General features: G+C 33.2%; 1 protein-coding gene and 1 non-coding gene across 2 annotated transcripts in view; both read left to right on the top strand.

Annotated features, from left to right (window-relative positions):
* KIF3A (kinesin family member 3A) overlaps positions 1-20,356 on the top strand; it is a 45,860-nt gene extending 25,504 nt beyond the window's left edge. The window contains exons 9-19 of the mRNA XM_063085935.1: positions 6,062-6,160; positions 8,387-8,458; positions 10,570-10,578; positions 13,581-13,737; positions 14,147-14,327; positions 14,529-14,639; positions 14,974-15,099; positions 16,173-16,226; positions 16,575-16,643; positions 17,219-17,343; positions 19,383-20,356. Of these exons, the coding sequence (XP_062942005.1) occupies positions 6,062-6,160; positions 8,387-8,458; positions 10,570-10,578; positions 13,581-13,737; positions 14,147-14,327; positions 14,529-14,639; positions 14,974-15,099; positions 16,173-16,226; positions 16,575-16,643; positions 17,219-17,343; positions 19,383-19,431 (1,052 nt within the window). The 3' untranslated portion in view covers positions 19,432-20,356. The remainder of the gene's footprint in view (positions 1-6,061; positions 6,161-8,386; positions 8,459-10,569; positions 10,579-13,580; positions 13,738-14,146; positions 14,328-14,528; positions 14,640-14,973; positions 15,100-16,172; positions 16,227-16,574; positions 16,644-17,218; positions 17,344-19,382) is intronic.
* Positions 7,472-7,577, top strand: LOC134371294 (U6 spliceosomal RNA). The gene has a single exon (XR_010022735.1). It is a non-coding gene; the product is annotated as a U6 spliceosomal RNA (small nuclear RNA).
* Positions 20,357-23,004: the final 2,648 nt, after the last annotated feature.

The following is a 23,004-nucleotide window of genomic DNA, read 5'->3' as shown; positions in this document are numbered from 1 at the left end:
ATATTTAAAAGAATATTTCTGGAGTATAACTTGGAAAGTTATATTAGGTAAGTAACTTGGTACTTATGTACTTTATCATTTTCATATTAAGCTTAGAGAAAATTACATAATGTTCGTGTATATGTTTTTTTTAAAAATTAACTTAAGCTGCCGTTTTTATCCCCATGACTGTAGATTTCAAATGACTGCTTGTTAAATAATGAATTTTTATTGTCTCTTTATAAGAGCAAATTCTACTATATCTGTGTTTAGAACAGAGTTCTGGATTTATGATCAATATCAGTTCACTATTGTTTGAAGTAAAGAAAGATATCATATAGTCATGGGTAAACCAAGTTTGCTATAAGTAAAAATTCATTGCATGTCTTTAAAAATACGCATTCGTACTTAAATTTGAACAAGATTTTATTTTGGAAATTCTATCCTGATAAGATAATGCTAGAAGGTTAGAAAGTTTGAAGTTTCTCATGAGAGTGAGAAACTTCCTAGTCATCATTAATTCTTCTGTGACTTCTTGCACCTTCATGTTAGGAACAGATCCTTTCTGATTGGCATAGAGCTCCTTTGCATACCAAGTAAACAGGGGGCTTTGAAACTGTACCTTTGCAGTCTGTGGGGAACCTGGTTAGATCAGAAGTAAAATCTAGAGATACCAGTATCAAATGTTTGGAGAAGGTGTTGATTCAATAAACGAGTAAGATTATTGAAAAAAAGTAATAAGTGAGCTGTCTCTTCAACAATGAAATTTGGTGTTTTAAATGTGACCACTAGGTGGTATTTATAGCCAGTATGTTTTTAAAGATTTTTTGATTTCTTAGTTATGTTAATGTTGAGTGCATACCTTTATTTTGCAGACTTTATTTTTTATATGGTAAAATATACATAAAATAAAATTTACCATTTTAACCATTTTTAAGTATACAGTTCAGTGGCATTAAGTATATTCACATTGTGCAACTATCACCATTATCCATCTCTAGAACTTTTTCATCATTCTGAACAGAAACTGTGTACCCATTAAATACTTATTCCTCATTCCCTTTGTCCCCTAGTCCCTGGTAACCACTATTCTACTTTCTGTCTCTGTGAATTTGACTATTTTAGGTATCTCATAAAAGTAAAATCGTACAATATTTGTCCTTTTGTATCTGGCTTATTTCACTTAGCATAATGTCTTCAAGGTTCATCCATGTTGTACCTTATATCAGAATTTCATTCTTTTTTAAAAAAATTGTGGTAAAATATACATAATATAAATTTTACCATTTTAATCATTTTTAAGTTTGCAGCTCTGTGGCATTAGGATTTTCACATTTTTCTGCAACTATTCATCTCTAGAACTTTTTCATCTTGCAAAACTGAAACTCTGTACCTATTAAACACTAACTCCCCATTCCATTCCTACCCCAGTCCCTGGCAACCACCACTCTACTTTGTGTCTATGAATTTGATTATTCCAAGTATCTCATATAAGTGGAATCATACAGTATTTATCCTTTTGTGACTTAGTTCCTTCAAGGTTCATCCATGTTGTAGCATGTGTCAGGATTTATTTCCTTTTTAAGGCTGCATAATAGTCCATTGTATGTATATACTATATTTTGTTTGTCCATTCATCCATCACTGGACATTTGGGTTGCTTTCACCTCTTGGCTATTGAGAATAATGCTGCTATAAACATGGGTGTACTAATACTTGTTTGAGTCCTTGCTTTAAATTCTTTTGTGTATATACCCAGAAGTGGAAATGCTGGATCATATGGTAATACTGACTTTTTAAAAAAACACATTTCGGAGTTCCGGTCAAGATGGTGGAATAGATGGTTCCCAGCGTCACTCTCTCCCACAGATCAACAAATTTACAACTATAAAAATGTAACATCAGCCAAGCTGGGGATACTGGAGCTCAGGGGAAGAGGAGGAGAGACCTATGGAGTTCATGAAGGTGGGAGAAACCATGATGTGAGAAAGAAAAAACTGCTCAGCATTTTGGGCCGCGACCGCTTTAAGGCTGAAGCTAATGAGTGCATGGAGCAGGAGCTGGCAGAAGCCACAACTGTGCCCTTCAGATGGAGTAGCTTGGAGGTGGCAAGGGAGAAGAGGGCCTTGGCAGTCTCCAGGACAGCAAGACCACTAATAGGGTTCCCATGGACCCACACAGGACCGAGGAGCCAGAACAACTGAAAAAAGGGAGCCATTCAGAGGCTTGGTGAGTCATCACAAGAGACAGGCACAGGGCCCGTCCCATGGGAAGTGTTTGGAGCAGGGGCAGTGGGGGAGATGGGCCCACTGGGAGAACACTAGGACACAGCAAGGACAGCCGACCCTCCTCCCAGTCAGTGCAGGACCACTCAGAGGAGATTGGTCAGGAATGCAGAATTGCATGGGGTGCAGTTTGATGGAAAAACTCAGGCCCAGATCAGAGTTTCTACACAACCCAGATCCACCAGGTCTCTGGAGAGCCAGAAGTACCTATAAGGTAAACCATTAAACCCTGAGCTGCACAAAAAGCCTTCCCTAGGGAAACAACAGCAAAGCAGCTCAACCACACAGCTCAAGTACTGGTTCCCACAGGAAGTTTCCCCATTTTAGAAGTAAGCAAAGGACAAAAAATTAGTTCTGGCCCAGGCACACTGCCACCACCTTGGGGCCTGCCTGGGAACCAGAGGCTTGGAGCCAGGGACCAGACCCCACTCCCACATCCAGGAACACTGTGCCAGTGCCATGGGGCCCTCCCGGTGACCCAAGGCATGGAGAAGGGCACCAGACCCTTCTCCCACAACCAAGCACACTGAGCCAGTGCCTCAGAGCCCACCCAGGACCCGAGGCATGGAGAAGGAGACCGGAGCCCCCTCCCACAACCAGGCACTCCGTGCCAGTGCCTTAGAACCTGCCCGGGCACCCAAATCATGGAGAAGGGGACCGGACCCCTTCCCACACCCAGGCACACCACGCCAGCACATTGGGGCCCACCCGGTGATCCAAGGTATGGAGCCTGGGACTGGACCCCCTTCCCACAACCAGGCACACTGCGCCAGTGCCTTGGGGCCCACCCAGGGACCCAAGGCATGGATCCGGGGACTAGACACACCCCACAACCAGGCACACTGCCAGTGCCACGGAGCATGCCAAAAGCATCACCTCCGTGTGGGTGGCCCACCACAGCTGCCACAATAACCATGGCTGCCACCAAAGCAGCTAGACGCTACAACCACCACGCAGATGGTCTGCCAACCATTGGAGTGCATTCACACAAGGAGAGTCACCAGCAGAGATAAAGAAAAGAAGAGGATGCCTCTCTACAAAGCCCATTTCAGAGTGACAGAAGAAGCATCTGCTCTACGATAATATTAAGAGACCTGATCACACCTCTCAGCATTGGACAGATCATCTAGGCAACAAATCAGCAGAGTAACCATTATTCTTTCAGAAGAAGAGAAGAAATCTAGGGTAATTAGAGGGGGGAGGGAGAGGGGGATGGGGAAAGATTGGACAGGGGCATAAAGAATAATTACGATTTGTAACAATATATATGCTAGTAATATTGATTTGATCAGCATATCTCAATGTTGAACCCCCAAAATATGTATAATCAATTTCGATTCAATAAATAAATTAAAATATATATATGACTTAAAAATAAAAGACTTCCTTAAATTTAAGTATATTGATTCTTACCTCCTGATTAAATTTATGTGCCATCTCATTAAGTGAAGAAAATTTTAAAAAGATAAAAATAAAAAACATTTTATTTGTGCTCTTATGACATTTGTTTTTATAATCCAGTTAACAGAATTAATCATATAAACCATTAAAAAGTAGGCAAAAGCATTAAAAGAATAATTTTTAAAACTTTTTATTTTAAAAAGATTTTAGGGCCGGCCTGTGACTCACTTGGGATTGTGTGGTGCTAATAACACCCAAGGCCACGGGTTCGGATCCCTATATAGGGATGGCCGGTTTGCTCACTTTGGAGAGTGTGGTGCTGACAACACCAAGTCAAGGTTAAGATCCCCTTACTGCTCATCTTTGAAAATAAAAAATAAAAAAAATAAAGATTTTAGACCTATGGAAAACTTGAGAAAATAGTACAGAAAGGTCATATCTACCCTTCACCGGCTTTCCCTAAAGTTAACATCTTACGTGATCATAGTACAATTATTGAAACCAGGAAAGTGACATTGATAGAATCTTATTAACTAATCTATAGACCTTATTTAAATTCCGTGTTTTCTTTCCAATGCCCCCCTTTTTTTTTGGTTCAGGAGCCAATCCAGGATCACACACAACATTTATTTGTCATGTCTTAATCTTCTCCAGTCTGTTATACAGTTCCTCAGCCTTTTCTTTCATGATTTTGACACTTCCAAAGAGTACTGATCATATATATTGTAAAATGTTTCTTAAGTGAGGTTTGTCTACAGTTCTTTCATAATTACTCTGCAAGGTTTCTTCACTGTAAATCTATTATTTTATTTTTTCGTTTGTAATTAATATACTATGTATTTTATGGAGAGAGACTTTGAGACTCTGCAAAGGTCCTATTTCTCATCATACTTTCTCCCACTAATATATATATTTCTTAATTGAAACATAGTTGATTGTGCATATCTGTGGGGTACAGAGTTGAATAGCAATACCTGTGTGCAATATGTGATACTCAAATCAGGATAAGTAGTGTATTCATCATTATACAATGTAATTGTTTTTCTACTAATGTTAGCGTCCATCAGTGGTTCTTGCCTGCAACAACAATTCTGTGGCATTTGCTCGATGCTGATTTTCTATTTTCTTCATTCTGTCTGTTTAGTGTTTGGAATTTTGTTGTAAGGAGGAACATTTCTTTCTCCCCTAGTTATTTATTCAAGTATTTATTTTATTTAGCCATTGGATTATAATCCAGTATTATTGTTATTTATTTTGTTGTTCAAATTGTTCCAGCTTCGGCTATTAGGAGCTCCTTTAGGATAATTTCTATATCCTTTCAGCACACTCCCATCAGTTTTTTTGAGTACTTTCTTACTTTCTGGCACTACAATATGTTTTAGACTCATCTTTTATCTTCCCAGCCCCAACCTTAGAATCATCCATTTCTTGCTGGTTTCTTTTGTTGGTGAATGGTATTTAAAAATCAAGATTTGGGTGCTAGGTGTGTTCGTTGTTACTAAGGTGCCACTGATTCTAGGCCTAAAGGACAAAATGTTTTTAATAACTTTCTTCTCCCAAGACTGTGTGTTCTCTTTCCATCTTTTATTTACAGGTACAGTTATTACTTGGTTGTAATTAGCGCATATTTAACCTCCCCCCCAATTACCTTTGTTTTCTTAGATATTTCATATATGGACAGTGGTATTTTTAAATAACTAATTCAGGTAATATAGTGCTGATTGTATTAGAACCAGTTTAGTCATTCCCTTTTACTGGATTTTTTTTTTTGCCTTTAAGTTAATACGTAGTTAACATTATATTTGTACAAATAAGCCCTTCTTTTTTTGAAATATTTCTTGTGGTATAGTCCTAAAAGTGGAATCATTCTCTTAGATGACAGTTTTATGGCTCTTAAAAGAAATACAGATTGAATGATTATTTGAAATCTTAAACAGAAACTGAGAAGATACTCTGCAAAAGGGGTCACATTTTCAAAAGACCAAATTAATAAATCTAACATGTAATTTTTATATATATTCAGAACTGTGCTTAAACTAATGATTTGAAAGTTTAAATGAGTAGATTTTAATATCTCTTTAGGGACTTTAAAAATGAAGTCTCTGAGCTGGCTGGCTTGTTGGCTCAATTGGGTAGAACATGGTGTTATTAGGTCAAGGGTTTGGATTCCCATACCAGCCAGCTGCCAAATAAATAAACAAATAAAGTCTCTGTGTACGTCCTATGTATTTCTGAGATTAGCACATCTGATAAACTGTCCAGGATTATTTAAATAGCATATAAATTTGTTGTGCGGGCCAACAAAAATTTAATGAAGAAAAGTCGATGTAGGTATTTCCTAAATAGCCAGTGAACTGATACAGAAAAAAAATCATTGTATTAAATTTCTGTCCAAGGGGAAGAAATATCAGGTTCTGATATCAGTGGGTCAGAGGAGGATGACGATGAAGAAGGTGAGGTTGGAGAAGATGGAGAGAAAAGGAAAAAACGAAGGGGTAAGTTCTGTTTGGTGTTCAATTGTTTCACGTTCCTGAGGCAGTAGTAGAGTGAATGCTTTTTATTTTGCCATTTTTAGTTATGGTAGTAATTAGAACAGTGTATGCCATATACCTGGTTAACTTTATGTTTTTTTTTTTTTCCTCCTGTACTAATTTTCCTGTTTATAGCTGACTCAGAATGCCATATGTTCTGTTTATTTAGAATTATAAAACTGTGATAGTGTATATACCATTTTAAAATTTCATGTAGTGTTTTAATTTTATATAGGGACTTTCATCTGTGTTAGGGACCTAAATTTTTTAGAAAATTAGGATAATGTGGAGTTTTTCCTTAAGCAAGATTGGTTTTTAGGAGTCATTGAATTTTTAAATAAATTTGTATGAGGATTCTATTTTTAATTTAATTCTTTTTCTTTATAAAATGAAAGCTCTTATTCTTACCCTGTTTTGAGGCATTTGTTGTCAAGTGTGAATTAAAACTGTGTTTGTTGTGATAAACATACAGATAACATGCAAAAGAGACACATTATTATGGCCTACTTTTCAAACCTTTTTATACTAAATATTTATTTACTTCAGAACTCTCTTCCATTAATGTGGATCATTGTTTTCAAGCTGGTGCATATTTTGCTTGTCTTATTAAAATGATTTTGCTGAAAATAAACCCATCACTGCTTGATTGGGAGCCTAAAATTTAAAAATTATAAAGATACTATTTCATAAAAGACAGGAAAAGCATGATTTAGATCAAGAGTTGGCAAAATATAATCTGTTGGCCAAATCCAGCCCACCACCTGTTTTTGTAAATAAAATTTATTAAAACAGCTGTGCTCATTTGTTTACATATTGTCTATGGCTGTTTTCAAATAAAACTGTATGGCCTACATAGTCTAAAACACTTATTTTCTGTCCTTTTGCAGAAAATGTTTGCCAACCCCTGGTTTAAAGAAATGGTTTTTTGTTTATACCTAGTTTTTCACAGAGTAAATTATTCTTTTGAAAGCTAAAGCAAATAATAGATTTATTAAAAATAAAATTTTAAATAGAAAAAATGCCACTGCTTAATATGTTAAAGTATTTAATAGTAATATGCCTTCTTTCCAGGCTTAGAAATTTAAAAATTTAAGTGAGCCTTTTCAAAGTTTTGCTGTGAAACCTTAAACATAAATAATTATATTTGATAGTTTGATGTTTTGGAGGGGAGAGAACAATATTAGAGAGAGACAGACCAATCTGTCTATAATGAAGGATAATTTATCATTTCTATAATATTGTGTATGACTTTAAGTTTTAAAACTCCATTCCCCTGTGCTCGATCTGCAGTACATATACTAAAATTGGAATGATACAGAGAAAATTAGCGTGGCCCCTGTACAAGGATGACACACAAATTTGTGAAGTGTTCCATATTTTTTTTTTTGCAACAGTTGTGACAGCTGCTGAAAAATGGATGCAAATTCTACAACCTCAGAAGAAATGAATGAAATTATCCATGCTTAGTTTATTAGAGCTGTTTCTGACTATAACTTTTAGGATTTATAAAACCTAACAAACAGAAGACTCACCATGTGGCAAGACTTACCTGGGGAGGCTACTAGAAAGCAAATGAGTGAAACAAGAAGTATCACATTTGCTTAAGATAAAAAGCAGGCAGGTCATTCATTATTTACATACCACTAGAGGAGAGACTGTTTTGGTGAGAAGAGAAATGTACGAATCCCCATGTGATGTTTAACCAGAAAATACACTGCTAACCCCAAACAAGTGTGTAACAAAACACCTATGGAATACTTCAGAATCCAACAAATAACATGCTTACATTATAATAAACTTCTTCCACACATTAAAAAAATAAATAAATCGAACTCCACTCCCTTAACCTAAATAGTTTAAATAGACTTAGATGTCACCAAATGACTTATTTTTTTATTCTTGCCATTTTAACCCTCTGAATTATTGTTTTAAATGATTAATGGGATTTGTCCACAGTAGATGCTTAAAATTATACAATTTCTAATTCCCCTGTATGGTTTTGTAAAGTAGAGAATATTGAATAGACTATCAAGACTGGTTTTAAGGAAAAGTAAGTTTGGATTCTTTAATACAAAGCTTGATTGTCCTTTAAAGTTCTTTGTCTAGAACTAAATTTTTCTCTGTGTATGTGTTCATTTTCTTGTTTCCTCTTTCTTTGGTTCCCGTTGGGCTCATTTCTTTGTCTTCCAGGCAGTAGCAGCAGCAGTAGTTCAGACTCCACATGTTCTGTCATAGAGAAACCTCTGGATAAGTTCTTGCCTAGTGAGTGGTAGCTCTTAAATTCTTTAACAGAGCTTTGGCTTTTCCATAACCCATGGGCTTCATTTGAGAAATGCTGCACTGCTCCTTGTCATTACTTGAAGAATACATGTTGGACTTAGTGGAACAAAGCATGTGATGACTTCTCCCACCCACTTCATTGCTTCCCGTTAATAATTGTTAAAACATATGCTTTAGCTTATGTTTGGGACAATGGAAGAGAGATTCATGCTTTTGCAATTGAGATAATGTAAAGAGAGCTAGTAAGCTGTATAAAATAATAATTCTTATGGTTCTTTTTTATGTTTCATGATAAATTTCTAATCCTGGTCAGTATAAGGAACATGTAATAACAAGTCCTGAATTTCTAAAAGTATGAATTATATTTAGAATTACACTAGTGACTATTAGAATGTGTTGTACAGTTATAAACATTTACACTTTGTGTTTTTGTAGCAGTAGCTTAAGATTGAAGGCTCCCAAACAAAGACAAATGTATGGTTTGAAGCAAGTAAAGAGAAATTAAATAGTATTTTATTTCAAATGGGAATTTATCCCTATTTCTAAATTACCTGTTAGATTTTAAGAAATTTTCTAAGGTAGAGTTACAGAGTTCAGAATCACAAGAAGTAGTTTATATAGGATCTGTCTAGACTTATTTCAAACTTAAAGGCTTTTTCTTACACCTTAGTTTAATTAAGTTGAAAAGTTTGTTTAATTTTATCTATTTATGTTTTATTTTCAGAAGAAAAGGGAGGTGATCCTTTCTTGTACCAGCTTGCAGCTTACTGTCTTTTAAAGCATTATCTATATACTTACCCTTTCCAAAACTAATAACAAAAATAATTGCTCATTCTTATGCTTTTATCTTTCTAGAGGATGAACTCCAAGAATATTAGAAATTTAGTTTTCTATTGATAGTTCTTAAGCAAGTTACCAAAATAATTAATTTCAGAGTATAATTTGTAAAAATACATGAAATTGCTTTAGAAATCATATAGAGGTATTATTTTGTATTATAAACTGTGAAATATGAGAAAATATCTGAGTGGGAAGCATTGTAATTTAATTTTCTGTTTTAAAATTTACCATAATTCTTAAAGAGTAGTTATATGAAAGTATGTTATGGAATTAGTTGTACTTTGTTCAATTCAAGAAGTTTTAATTGCTATTTTTACACCTAACACATAACTTTTTTTGCTGTAATGTGGGTGTGTTGGTGAAGTGGAGGGATGGTTGTCCCAGCATGTGTTGCTGTGTGTAGCTTATATGTACCTTTTCTTTTAAAAATATGAATAGTCTTTCTTTAGGTGTCTCTTGCCTGAATCATTAATTTGCACTCACTTCTATAGAGTCATTGTTATAATTACCCTCAACCATCTAATAGACTGAATGTAAGTTTATTACTATACAAGTGTACTTCACTTTATGTAATGTTTTTTTCTGAAAAAAATTGCTTATAATCAAGTTGGAAAATCAAATGTATTAGGAGAACTTGCTGTCTTTAAAAATTCTTCATTAATTCAAATAATCAGTGCAAATTACTGTAATCTAATTTGTCTATTTAGTTCAGGATTTTGTGTTGGATTTTCTTAAAGTGGGGCACACCTGTAATGGATCCTTATACTAGAAGAAACACTGAATTGGGAAATTTTAGAAATGAACAATATGAATTTTTTTACTTTTAGAATAGTAATTTTTTTAAGTTGGCTTAATTTTCTGTTTTGCTGTTTTAGATTAATTCCTAGGTCTTAGCAGGTTCCCAATTCTGTGTCTACCATTACCATAATCACGTGGTGCTGAACTGTTAGATTTTCAGAAGTTTGGGAATCAGTGTGCGCTCTCATGATTGGTTTGAGCTGTACTCTTAGACTAAATTAATCTTAATATCCTTATTTAAATTACATTTCTCATTGTGTTGAATATGCTTTCTTTTCACATAGCTCTATTTCAGTTTTGATAATGATTTGATTTATTTCTAAAATTATAGTATAAATGAATGCTATTATACATTTTTCTATGTTTTACAAAAGAAATAATGTTTTCCTTTTTTCCTCCTCATCTCTGTGCATATGCTTCCTGTCTACGATTTGCTTACTACTTCTTATTGCAAGATCAAGCAGGTTGGTGTGATTGATTTGCACTCCACGTGGTACAATTATTTATCCTATAAAGAACTTTGTTATTTAAATACATTGATTTTTTTAATTTAATCATTTTTATGGGGTAAGTATCCATTTTTGTATTTTAAAAAACCTTCCTTTTTTCTTAAATTCTTAAAGACCCATTAAGCCAAATTTTGGAAATACGAATGTAAATGATTTTACATTCAAACATTTTTTTTTCTTTTTTTAAAGCCAAGAATCAATCAAATTCCTGGTTACCTATGCCCGTGGGTGCTCATGTAACAAAAATGAAATTAATTCAATTAGCACTTCTCGGAAGTTCTTCTCTTCCAAGTTTCTCTTGCCAGTTCAGCTTTACAGCTTTGGTTAGAGAACATGGCAAAGGGCAATTTAAAATGTTACTACTTCTATTTGGCTTAATTTAGTACCCTTTATGACACTAACATTTTTTAAAGATTTATTTACTTTAAATTTTATGCTAAATTTTATCATGCAGTATTAGAAAAAGAAAGGTTTTTTTTGTTTGAATGGTTTGGTTGATAAGTTTTTTTGTTTGTTTTAGCTTTTAGGGCCAGCCCTGTGGCTCACTCGGGAGAGTGCGGCACTGGTAGCGCCGAGGCCGTGGGTTCAGATCCTATATAGGGATGGCTGGTGCACTCACTGGCTGAGCGTGGTGCGGACTACACCGTACCGAGGGTTGCACTCCCCTTACCGGTCAAAAAATAAAATAAAATAAAATAAAATAAAATAAATATATATATATATATGTGTGTGTGTGTGTGTGTGTGTATATATATAAAAAAGTGATTTTTTAGTGATGTTACATTTTTAAAGACTGGTTAGGAGAGTGGGTACATATTCACATTTAGCTTAAAATATTATTTGGGAAGAAATATAATGATTTGTCAGAGTGATTCTGACTGGAGTAATATGTTACTTAAATATTAGACTTTTGAAACTAATCCTAGCTATGTATGCATGGTCATCTTCATGAAAATGTTACAAGAGCACAATAAGATTTTTGCTGCTAAAGCATCAGTTTGAAAAAATTACCTGAATGGTTTTGAATTACTAATGTAATTCAGGCATAGTATTAATTCATCAGTAGGCATGTGTTTTTGTATTTCTACATATAAAATCTTTTTACTTTATTGCCTCTTAATGGGTTTTGAAACTAAGTTTTCAACTGTTAATAAAACAGAATCCTAGAAGTCTAAAAACTCTAATGATCATATGTTGATCAGATTATTTCCTCTATACCATTAGTATTCATGTCTTCATACATATATTATTTTTGTCTTAATGTATTTGCCATTTTTTTCTTTAAATATTTGTAATTGAGTTAGAAAGGAAGTAAGATTTTTTTTTAATGCATATACTTACTATATACTTGAACTTATACTTTTCTCCCTCAAATTTCTAAGAAGTAGTTATTACTGATGGGTAATCTTTTCTAGGAATCCATTGGGAATAGGAGTTAAATTACTTTTAAACGTTTTTTAACAGTGTAATTTAGAAGGTTCAAAACCGGTGATTGTGTCAAACAAGCCACCAGAATTAGGTCTACATTCTGATTTTTGGAATGCAATGAATCACACCACACCAAAACATATATTTGGATCAGTGCTTTTATTTACTCTTTTATTTGTTTTGTGGCTTAGGTTTGCTTTGGTCTATAGAATGAAGAGTGTTATATTTTAAACTCTTGAGTTTTTAATATAATTTCGTCTTAAAGAGTTAAAGCCTATGAATGATTCTTCATCTCCTGGTTCCTGAAAGAATATATTCTGATGTGTATCTCCATCATACTTATTTTTCAGTTCTTTTTCCTTGTTAGTAGGAGGGTTTAGCTTTTGGGTGGAAACATTAACAATTTATAAACTCTTTTGGTTTACCCTCTTCTGTGGTCCTTTGGGAAGGAAGTTAAGAATGACAGAAAGCTTTCAGGAGAGCCTCAGACCAACCAATTCTATGAAAAGTTTGATTGGTTTTCTGAAGGAATGTATGTTTCTAAGAAGTTGTATTACCAGAAATGAATTGTCTTTGACCCAGTTTAATAAGCTAGTTTTCATTTTCTCTTTTTGATTTTTCATGATTTTGAAATTCATCAATAAATTTTCATTGGGCACCTATTGTGTGTGTGTGTATATATATATATAAAACACTCTACTAGCCATTATAATCAAAATGATCAATTAGAAGCTACATTCAAACTTTATTATTTGGCAGTATTTCTACTTATATTTGGCATGTTTAATCAGACTTCGAGAGATTTAGGATCCTGAATTTGACATAATAATGAGCTATTTTAGTTGCTCATTTAGGGAATGATGATATATTATGACAGTCAGCAACTGTGACATGCCAGTTATATAATTAGTTTAGAATTTCTTCCTTTAAGTATGTAATACTATGAAATAAAATACTTTTAAGTAATTTTATTAAACAAAAATTTTAGAAAAACTCTGAAAGTATATTAAAAACTAATTGATATAATTCTGCCTAATATTTTTGTCTGTGTATCTTGTACCTATATGTGACTTTTATTTATGCATTTATTTTATGTGATTTGGGGGAAAGTATTTTGAAAAGCCACTTGGTTTTGTACTTGGTTATCAGGAAGAAGTAACTGAAGAATCATTTTGCTTTTTTAAACCTACATATGTTATTTGGGGACACAAAATCTTTGCTTTTTTATTTGGCTTTCCTCTTAATCTTTTCTTCCCTATATGCTCATCTGTTTTGCTTCTCTTTCATTTAACTTTTGTTCTTAGTTATCACTGCACAATTGGACAACTGTTTGAATTTAGCAAAGAGTTAAAAGTTCTTCTAGGAACACAATAAGTAGAAATGAAGGATATTATTGGTTTGAATTCCTTAAACTGTTGATATTTGATGTTGTATTATTGAGGAGTATAGACAGTTCTATATTTAACATAATTTATATAAGCCTGAAACGACTCATTTTAGTGACTGTTGCAATTAAATGACTCAAACAGGTAAAAAGAAAGTTTCCCCAGATAAGATGGTTGAAATGCAAGCAAAAATCGATGAGGAGAGAAAAGCACTTGAAACAAAGCTTGACATGGAAGAAGAAGAAAGAAACAAGGCTAGAGCTGAATTAGAGAAACGGGAAAAAGATCTTCTTAAAGCCCAGTGAGTATTACTGAATTGAGATGAATTTATGATTTAAATTTCTAATATTTTTCATAGGAAAATATTCCTGTGTAAGCAGGAAAATTGAATAGTAATTAAAGCTTGATTTTTATCTCCAGTGTAGCTGTTTTTGGATAGAAGGTCCCATTGTATATGGTGTGTTTCTAAATGTTAGATCTGTTTTGATTATTTATCTCTGGGAGGAAAAAATATCAGTGAATTTGAATTAGTTATTGATTAAATCATAAATTAATTAATACTACATAGTGGTATAATTTGATAGAGATGTTACATAATTATATTTCTATTTTGAATTTGTACATTCAAATTCTTGTTAAATTTTGGGAAATGATATTAGTAGAATAGTAGATGATTAGTGAGTATAAACTATTCTTGTTTTAATCAACAGACAAGAGCATCAGTCTTTGCTGGAAAAATTATCTGCACTGGAAAAGAAGGTAATTGTTGGTGGTGTTGATTTGTTGGCCAAAGCTGAGGAACAAGAAAAACTTCTTGAAGAATCTAATATGGAACTGGAAGAAAGGAGGAAAAGAGCAGAGCAACTTCGCAAAGAACTTGAAGAAAAAGAGGTAGGTTGACTTTTTGTGTTTAGTTTACTACTTTGCCTAAGATGTTTAACTTTTCTATTTACAGTCTTAATGAAATTTTAAAGCAGATTTATAGATTGCTTTGAAGATAATAGTTGCTAAACATTTATATCATTTATTAAATAATTAAATTTGTGCTTTAATGAAGAAAGTTATTCTGAAGTTTACCAATTTTTGTCATAGCAAGAACGCTTGGATATTGAAGAAAAATATACCAGTTTGCAAGAGGAAGCACAGGGAAAGACCAAGAAATTAAAGAAAGTTTGGACTATGCTGATGGCTGCAAAGTCAGAGGTTGGTCTCTTAGAAATTACCTAATCATATAGTTCTGAATTTTTAAAAAAGAAGTTCCATTGATTAAGATTGATTAAAAATCCATAAATAATCATGTTTGCTTACATTTTTAAAGAAATAAAATCTTTCTCCTTTATTTGCAATTTTTAATTTTAACTATTAAGCTAAATTATTTCTTTCCAACCTTAACTTCCAACATGGAATATAGATAGTGGTAGTGTCACTCGGTCCACTCTTTCAAGGCCTCTTAGACCAGTGCCCTGTGTCAGATGGTGGAGCTGCTTTGTGTTTAAAATCTTGTTTGTTCATAATATTTTAATGGATTTTCTGGTAGATGGCTGATCTCCAACAAGAACATCAGAGGGAAATTGAAGGCCTACTGGAGAACATTCGGCAACTTAGCCGGGAGCTTCGACTTCAGATGCTTATTATTGATAACTTCATACCTCAAGACTATCAAGTACGTGAAAAGTTCTCTGACCTAGATATTAGGTCACTTGACGAGTTAAGGAACAAGGAAATATACTTTCTAATTATTTACATTTCAGTTATCTACTATCAAGTTTTCTTGAACAAATGTTATCACATTTCACTTCAGTTAACTTTTCTTAATACATAATTCTGTAACTAAATATCTAAATAAGAATTTCTCAGCCCTTTAGAGGAACTCAGATTCATGTAAATGCAATTAGAATCAAGGTATAGGTTCTGTTCATTTATTCAACATCCTTTATCATGTAAGTAGAATAAACAGAACACCTGTGCTAACTTTTTCCTCTCTGCTTATGGATGCTAATTCTTTGTGTGTGTGTGGTGAAATATATACAACATGAAATTTACCATTTTAGCCATTTTTGAGTGTGCAGTTTAGCAACATTCACATTGTTGTGCAACCATCACCACTATCCATCTCCAGATGCATACCAATTCTTAATACTAGTATAATTTAAAAATCTCAGCCTTTATTTTTTTACCCTGGATTTTAGTAAACTTAAACATATTGATTTTCTTAAAAATCTATTTTGAATCTCAATATAGCTTTAAGAAGTTTGTATAAATAGGCCTTAGTATTTTTTTTCCCTTGGACCTCAGGTATGCAGAATTAATCCTGTATTTATGGTACATTTTCCTTATTGTCCATAGATGACCTGCTTTTATTTAGTTAGTAATTTTGTAGTCAACTCATCACCCCAAACAAAAGCTCTAGGACTTTGACAGTAACCTACTTCTAACTGAATGGTTTTCCCCTCCCCTATTTTATCCCTTTGCCTCTTCCAACCCAAGGTAACCATTATTCTGATTCCTGTGTTCCTCATTCTCTTGCTTTTTATTTTTATATAGTTTAATTGCATCTACATGTATTCCTAAGAAATGTGTATTTTCAAATTTATAAAAAGGGTATCATGTAGTATATAATGTTTTGAGACAACTTTTCTCACTTAACATTATAAAGATTTTAGTTCTGTGAATATTTTTCAATATTTTAAATGTTGTTAAATATTTAAAATAGACTATCTTTGATTCTTTTAAAAGGAAATGATTGAAAACTATGTCCATTGGAATGAAGATATAGGAGAATGGCAGCTAGTGAGTATTACCTTCATCCTCTTACAAAATACTTATGGAGTACTTCCTATGGACTAGAAATTGTGCTGGCTACCATGGGGACGTAGGTGTTCCAGATGGTGAATGATGAGAATCCAGTAGGGCAAATAAGATGTTTTTCTAATTAACTGTATAACACAGATCATGTGGTGGAAATGGGCTAGGTCAGAGCCTACATAGGAATGAATGACCTCTGGGTTCCTTTCTGCTCCAGCATTCAAATCATGTTTTACTTGTGTAGTATCAGGATATCTCACAGGAATTTGCTTAATTTACAGTATTAATTAATAATTAAGACATTTCTCTTCTTTTCCCTTTTCCTTTTTTGAGAAATGTGTTGCCTACACAGGAAATAACATGAGGAAGCAAACCCCAGTACCTGATAAAAAGGAGAAAGATGTAAGAGTACTTTCTTTCTTTTTTTTTTTTTTATAGGAATGTGGGTTCTTAAATTGTGTTATCAACCTGGTATCTCTTGATCAGCTCTGCTGAAAAATGGGCTAATCTTTTGGGAATAAAGGCTCTAGGATAGGGTGATTATTAGGACAGCTCTGCTCACTGTCAGTTGTGATGGCAGGCTTATCATTACCACAGAAGTGGCATGGAGTCACTATTTGGAGTCCTGTTTTTACCATCTCTCTTATATGGGGATATGGTTAGAGAATAGGATGTGTCCGTCTTCCTTTTCAAAGCTAGTTCTAGTCCTAGGTCAACAAGAAAAGGAAGCAGCTTTAGGGAAAACAGCAACAGTTTTTTTTTTTTTTTCTATGTCTGTGGAAATTTATAATGTCAGGGCTCCTTATTCACCAACCTTTAGTTGAATACATTTTAGATATTGGGATTAGAAGAAGATGTCTTTAGAGATTTATTTGGTTTGTGGCTTTTTTCTAGTTTATTTAGTATATTTAGTCTTCCTCCAAATCTGGTTTAACTCTTTCCTAAAAGAGTGCCTTATGTTTGTTTCTTTTACTTAGCCCTTTGAAGTAGACCTTTCCCATGTGTATCTCGCCTATACTGAGGAGAGTCTGCGTCAGTCTTTGATGAAATTAGAAAGGCCACGGACTTCAAAGGGAAAAGCAAGGCCGAAGACAGGGAGAAGGTAAGGACTGTCCTTGAATCTCATGTAATGAAGGCATTGAGATATTCTGATTAGATACATTTAAAGGAAGTTAAAATTTATTTAGTTAACATGATAAATATTTTAGCTGATATATTAAAAATCAAATTTCTTATGTAATGATTTGAGTGAATAAAAAAAGGATTAAGGTCTTCCAACTTCTGTAGCTCTCTTTATAAAAGAATATTTTTAATTCACTGTGTTCTTTTTTTTTTTTTTTTTTTTTTGTGGCTGGCCGGTGCAGGGATTGAACCCTGAACCTTGGTGTTATCAGCACCATGCTCTAACTAACTGAGCTAACTGGCCAGCTGTTAATTCCTTAATTCTTGCACTAATTTTTCCAGTGAGATGCTAATTAATTTGCCTGGTCAGACTCCCAAGCTACTGTATTCAGCTGATTAGTTTTTCTGTCATAAACATCACCCCAAGAATATTCATTTCCTCACAGTCACCAGTTAAGGAAAAATTCTCTGGCCGTCTTTCCCTCTCCTTTGTGTGCTGGTTTTGACTGTTGGGTAGTCTACATATAATCATCACATAAGCTCAGGGAAATCGGGATGTGGGAGCCCTGGGCTGGAATTTATTTCTTCTCTCCCTACACTACATTTAAGCTGACAGTAAGACTTTGGGGCTCATGAAATGATAGAAAATCATAGGCTTCTTTTTCCCTTATTTTAAGTGAATGGGCTTTTGAGTTACATGTAGGGTGAAGTTGTACGGTTTTAATATTTTTGTGTTACATAATCTCATAGATATAACCTAACACTTATAAATTTACAATAGTTGAACTTGGGGTGGAAAGTATCAGTTGCATATTGAAAGTGTATAAATTTTTACATTCTTAGCATTTAGGCAAAGGGTTAAAAACTTTCATATGTGAACAGAAGCCATGCATATAATATTATTAATGAATGAAGGAAATCAGTTCTAAGAAACATGAGTTCCTTTTAGATCTTTTACTTTTTCACTTTTAATAGGGATATTTTTCTCTTAATTCTGCAGTTAGTAAGAAAAATGACAATGCAAGTATGATAATAAATGATAAGACAGCTGACCTCAGTGTGGGAGAAAAACAGGTAGTGGTGGGGACTGGGGCGAACTAGAGAGCAGTTCTCTCTAACATGAGATAGCTTTTATTCTGTTCCTCTTTGGTTATGGGAATAGAGGGCTCATTGTTTCTGGATATTCTCTTTTCTAAGGAGAAGCCAGAAATCTGGATTATTTACGTGAGCTCTCTGAATTTTTAGTTACTTTTGTTTTGCTTTGTGGACTTAAAACAAACAAATAATTTGATATTTGGATACAGTTTCCAGAATGCTCATTTTAAAATATGTACTTTTTTTTAGTTTAACCAAAAAATAATATGTGTGGGCCAACATTATGAAAGCCAAACCCAGCATATCTGTATACCAGAGTTAGCCTGCCATATAATGAAAACCCTAAGAAAATGATAGTCATAAATATCAGCAAATACACAGAAAAAATGGTTCATTAATATGTTGCGTTGCATGTTATGTTTAACGTGATGTTCCTCATTAGAAACACATAGTTCGATGTGCTGGGCAAAATTGCAGTAAACATGGTACATTAATGTAGTATTTCCATCAGTCCCCCTACACATGCATCTGTGAGATGTTGCCTCAAATGATTTGTGTCTCTGATTTTCACTGAATTCACCTGCACCATTAGCATACCCCAAAAGAGATCATCAAGGGTTTCAGATCCAGCAAGCATGCAGCCCACTTGGCCTGACCACATTGTCTGGTCCAGTTTTGGAAATTATCAACCACCCAATCCCTCACTACTCTAGCATAGTGGGATAGTGTACCTACTCTAGGTGACCTTCTCCTAGCCTGAAAAGGTCGGCATTAATTGATTACTTAACATGGTCAAAAATGTTGAATATTGGCATGTTTCCAGACTCCATGGCCACCTTGTATTTTCTACTACATAATGTAAAGTGTTTACATTTTAGTCTTTTAGGAAAGCATTCATGCTTTCTTTTTCTCTTCTCCAAACAGAAAGCGTTCTGCAAAGCCTGAAACTGTAATTGACTCTTTACTTCAATAATGTTACAGACTTACAGTCATAATAAAAATTAGTGATATTCTCCTGCCTGGAAAAAATTTTTAATTAAAACACTGAAGACTTCTGTGTAATTGCAAATAATGGAAGCTGTAAATGATGAAGTAAGATTGGAAATAGTAATTTGCCTAATAACGTTTAGTCTGTAGATATTAAGTTAATATAACATTAAAATTGTACAACTGGTGATTGTTCAAATTGTCATACTACAATTATACTGTGCAGGGAAATTGGAGGAGCAGTTTATACTATAGAGAGTTAAGGTTTAGATATATATGTAAATCTGTTAGCTATTTACCCAACTACTGTATATTTAGAGAACCAAAATTTCAAAAGAGAAAAAAAAGTATGTCATGTTTTGCACATGGAAAGTGCAGATCAAAATATCCTATGTTGTGCTGTTATGTATGAATGTTTGGGCTGCACATCTAAGAAATGACTCCATCCTAACAGTAACCTGCCAAGCCTGTTTAAATATGTTCTGTTTTTAAACTAACACTGATTGCATTTTAAGTATGAGGTGACTGATCTTATTGATCTTCTGTAGAAAATTTTATAATTCAGCAGTCAATCTTTGCAAGTATATGTTTAAAAAAAAATGTTGAAAATGTATTTCATCTGGACCTCTCCTGACCTTTTTTTGCCATTTTAAGTTCAAATCAAACATACATTTCTTTTTTGGTTTTGTGTTCTCTTGAAATATTGAATTGTACCTAAATATAAAGGAGCCACAGTTTCAGAAAATGAAGAAGCTAAGTACTGGTCACTTAACTTTGCCTGTATGTGTATTTTAAAAAATTCACTTTGAAATATGACTTATGGATGCTTTCCTTTGTCTGAGTTCCAAATTTTGGTGGAAATTACTCTGTATCTCCCAGATGAGAAGAGTCTCCATTTTCCAGAAAAATGCAGCTTCAGCAAGAAAAATATCTTTTAATCCATTGCCTTTAAAACACTTTGTTTTATTTTACTTCATATTTTATATAAAGAAAATATTCTTCCTTGAATTTCTTCTATTGATTAATTCAGTTAGACCACATTCCTCAAAAAATAAAAATTGTGTTCATTTTGTAGTAAAATAAGTTATAATAGAATTATTTATTCTTTTATTGGCTGGTTGTTTACAAAATTTTTATTTTTTTGAAAGTTATTCTAGTCCTAAACCACTTAATATATCTTTTGTGGGTTTTCAAATTATGTAATCAGCCCTCAAACACATTGATTGTAAAGGTTTGAGACTTCACAAGTTAGTATTTATTCAATTAATATTATTTTAATAAGTTTGGTTAAATATTGGTTTATAAATTACAAAGCTGTGTGTGTATAGAGTAGGGATGAATGAAGGTGGAATATTGTTGAGGTGGTGGTAAAAATGTGTCCATAAATTTAAAGTACATTCCAGAAGTAGAGTACTAAATGTCCTTTGTATGATGAGTATTTTCTAGGTAATTAGAATTGCATTTCACTGGCAGCATTTTTTTTGTAGTATGTAAGGTAGTTAGATGTTTATAACTTTACTCTATGGGGCATTGTTTAGGTACTGTGAAGATTTGAGGCGAATACATGTCTTTTAAAAGCTTTGTGTGAGCAGAATACCTTGGTAATTATAAAATGTTTTTGAGTATGCACATTTAACTTTGTTAGTAATTACAGAAATTTTAATTTCACAAAGTAGAAAAAAAAGATCAATGCTGCTTCTTTTTAAACACCCATGTTTCTAGCCTTTAACAATTCAGTTAAAAAGAAAGGAATAACTTTTTAATTAAGCTTTAAAATATTATAGAAATTTAAGCCAGTTTGTTAGATACTTTTCTATCCTACCCACCACAATAACAAAAAGAAATACATAAAGAGTCAAAATATTGAGAAATTCTTAAAATAGTGCTGCTTTAGCACTTAAAAAAAAAAAATCGTGCTAGAACTGATTATACCAGATGGACATTAAGTAGTCATCTTATGAAATACCAAAATTAGATATTCAAGGCAGGCCTGGATATCCACATGAAAATATGGGATACTGACTTTAGAGCTATTCATTTAGCTCCAATCATAGCATTTCTGTGGTTTCTTCGCATTTTTGGTGTCTATGTCCATAAATGAAATCTTTTGTAACTTCAGTGTTAATTTCATGAAAAGGTATAGATGAACACTTGCTCATTTTTGAAATAAGTGTGCAGAAATGAGTGGCACACATATATATATATATATGTGTGTGTGTGTGTGTGTAGGTTATTGAATGAGTATTCACTTTTCCCTTTAATTTAAAAAGTAATATTTATTTATTAACAGAAGCATTGGTAGAATGTTATTGGTTTATAGTATGTTCTTTAACAAACCCTGTAATTACATATACTAATAGTTAGGATATTAAAATATAATAGTATTCCCCATTTTTGTTTAGATTCTTGTATAATATTAATCAAGTGGGTGGGGGGGATCTTTCATCTCTCTATATGTTTGTCCAAATAGAATCCATTTGAAAAGCTATCTCATTTATTTTCTGGAAAAAGGGAATTTTTTTTTTTCAGCAAGAAATTTAAGATTATTTTAGGGTTGCATTTGGGGTGGTACTACTTAATCTGTAGTATGTTTTTTAAATTGTGATTATGGTTTTGGGGTTGATTTTTGTTTTGTTTGTTTTTTATTTATTTTCAGTCTGTTTTACCCCTCTACTCTTACTTCAAAAGTCCCTGTCTTTCCTACAAGGCTGTGAATTAAGCAATGGGTAGAGTTTACATTTAAGCACGCCAGAGTCTGCCCAATTTCTTAATGTATACATTGTTTTCCTTTTTAATTATCCTTTGTTCTTAAAATACTAGAAGAAAACATAGATCTTTCTAGTGCCTTTGAACTTATACCGTAGTCTGACTAATTTAAATCAATAACTTAAACAGCATTACTACAATACTGTATGTATACTGGTCAAAATCACAACTTGTACAATGAGTTTGTTGTATTAGTTTCAAAAGCCACATTTTCATTGTATTTTATGTATAAACTATTTGTTCAAGTTGTATATATCAATATTGTATGTATCCGTGCAGCATGATTAAATAAGAAATAAAAATCTTTTACCTAATGCCTATAGTAGTGGTCTGCTTCTTTTCTGAACTATTTTTGTGTTTACTTCCATCCTGATATTAATGAGTGTGTTCTTTGTGTTTGGCATCTCAATTTTGTATAGTTAAGAGAGGCTTGTATAATTTCACACCCAAAAACTCTTAATGTTATGGGTCTTTTAAACAGAAATCATCATGAAACAAATTTGGAAGAAGTGTTTTAAATATGCTTCTTTTCATTGATAAAATTTATTTTCACCAAAATATTTTTATCCATGTTTTGTTATCCTTTTCATTAGGTGTTTGAGAACAGAAACTAGTTCTCAGGTCATAACTTAAAGAAGTGTGCATGCAGAATGTATCCCACTAAAAGGTAAGAGTAAACATTGCTTAGTGGGAACAATACCGTGATCTCATTCAAAAACTCTTCATAAGCTTAAATTATCTTCAAAACAATAACATTGCTTGGATTATTGTTAATCATATTTTTTTTTTTTTG

The sequence above is a fragment of the Cynocephalus volans genome, chromosome 2 (genome assembly GCF_027409185.1).
Source record: "Cynocephalus volans isolate mCynVol1 chromosome 2, mCynVol1.pri, whole genome shotgun sequence".
In the NCBI taxonomy this organism is placed as follows: Eukaryota; Metazoa; Chordata; class Mammalia; order Dermoptera; family Cynocephalidae; genus Cynocephalus; species Cynocephalus volans.
This window is presented reverse-complemented; position numbering and strand designations above follow the sequence as displayed.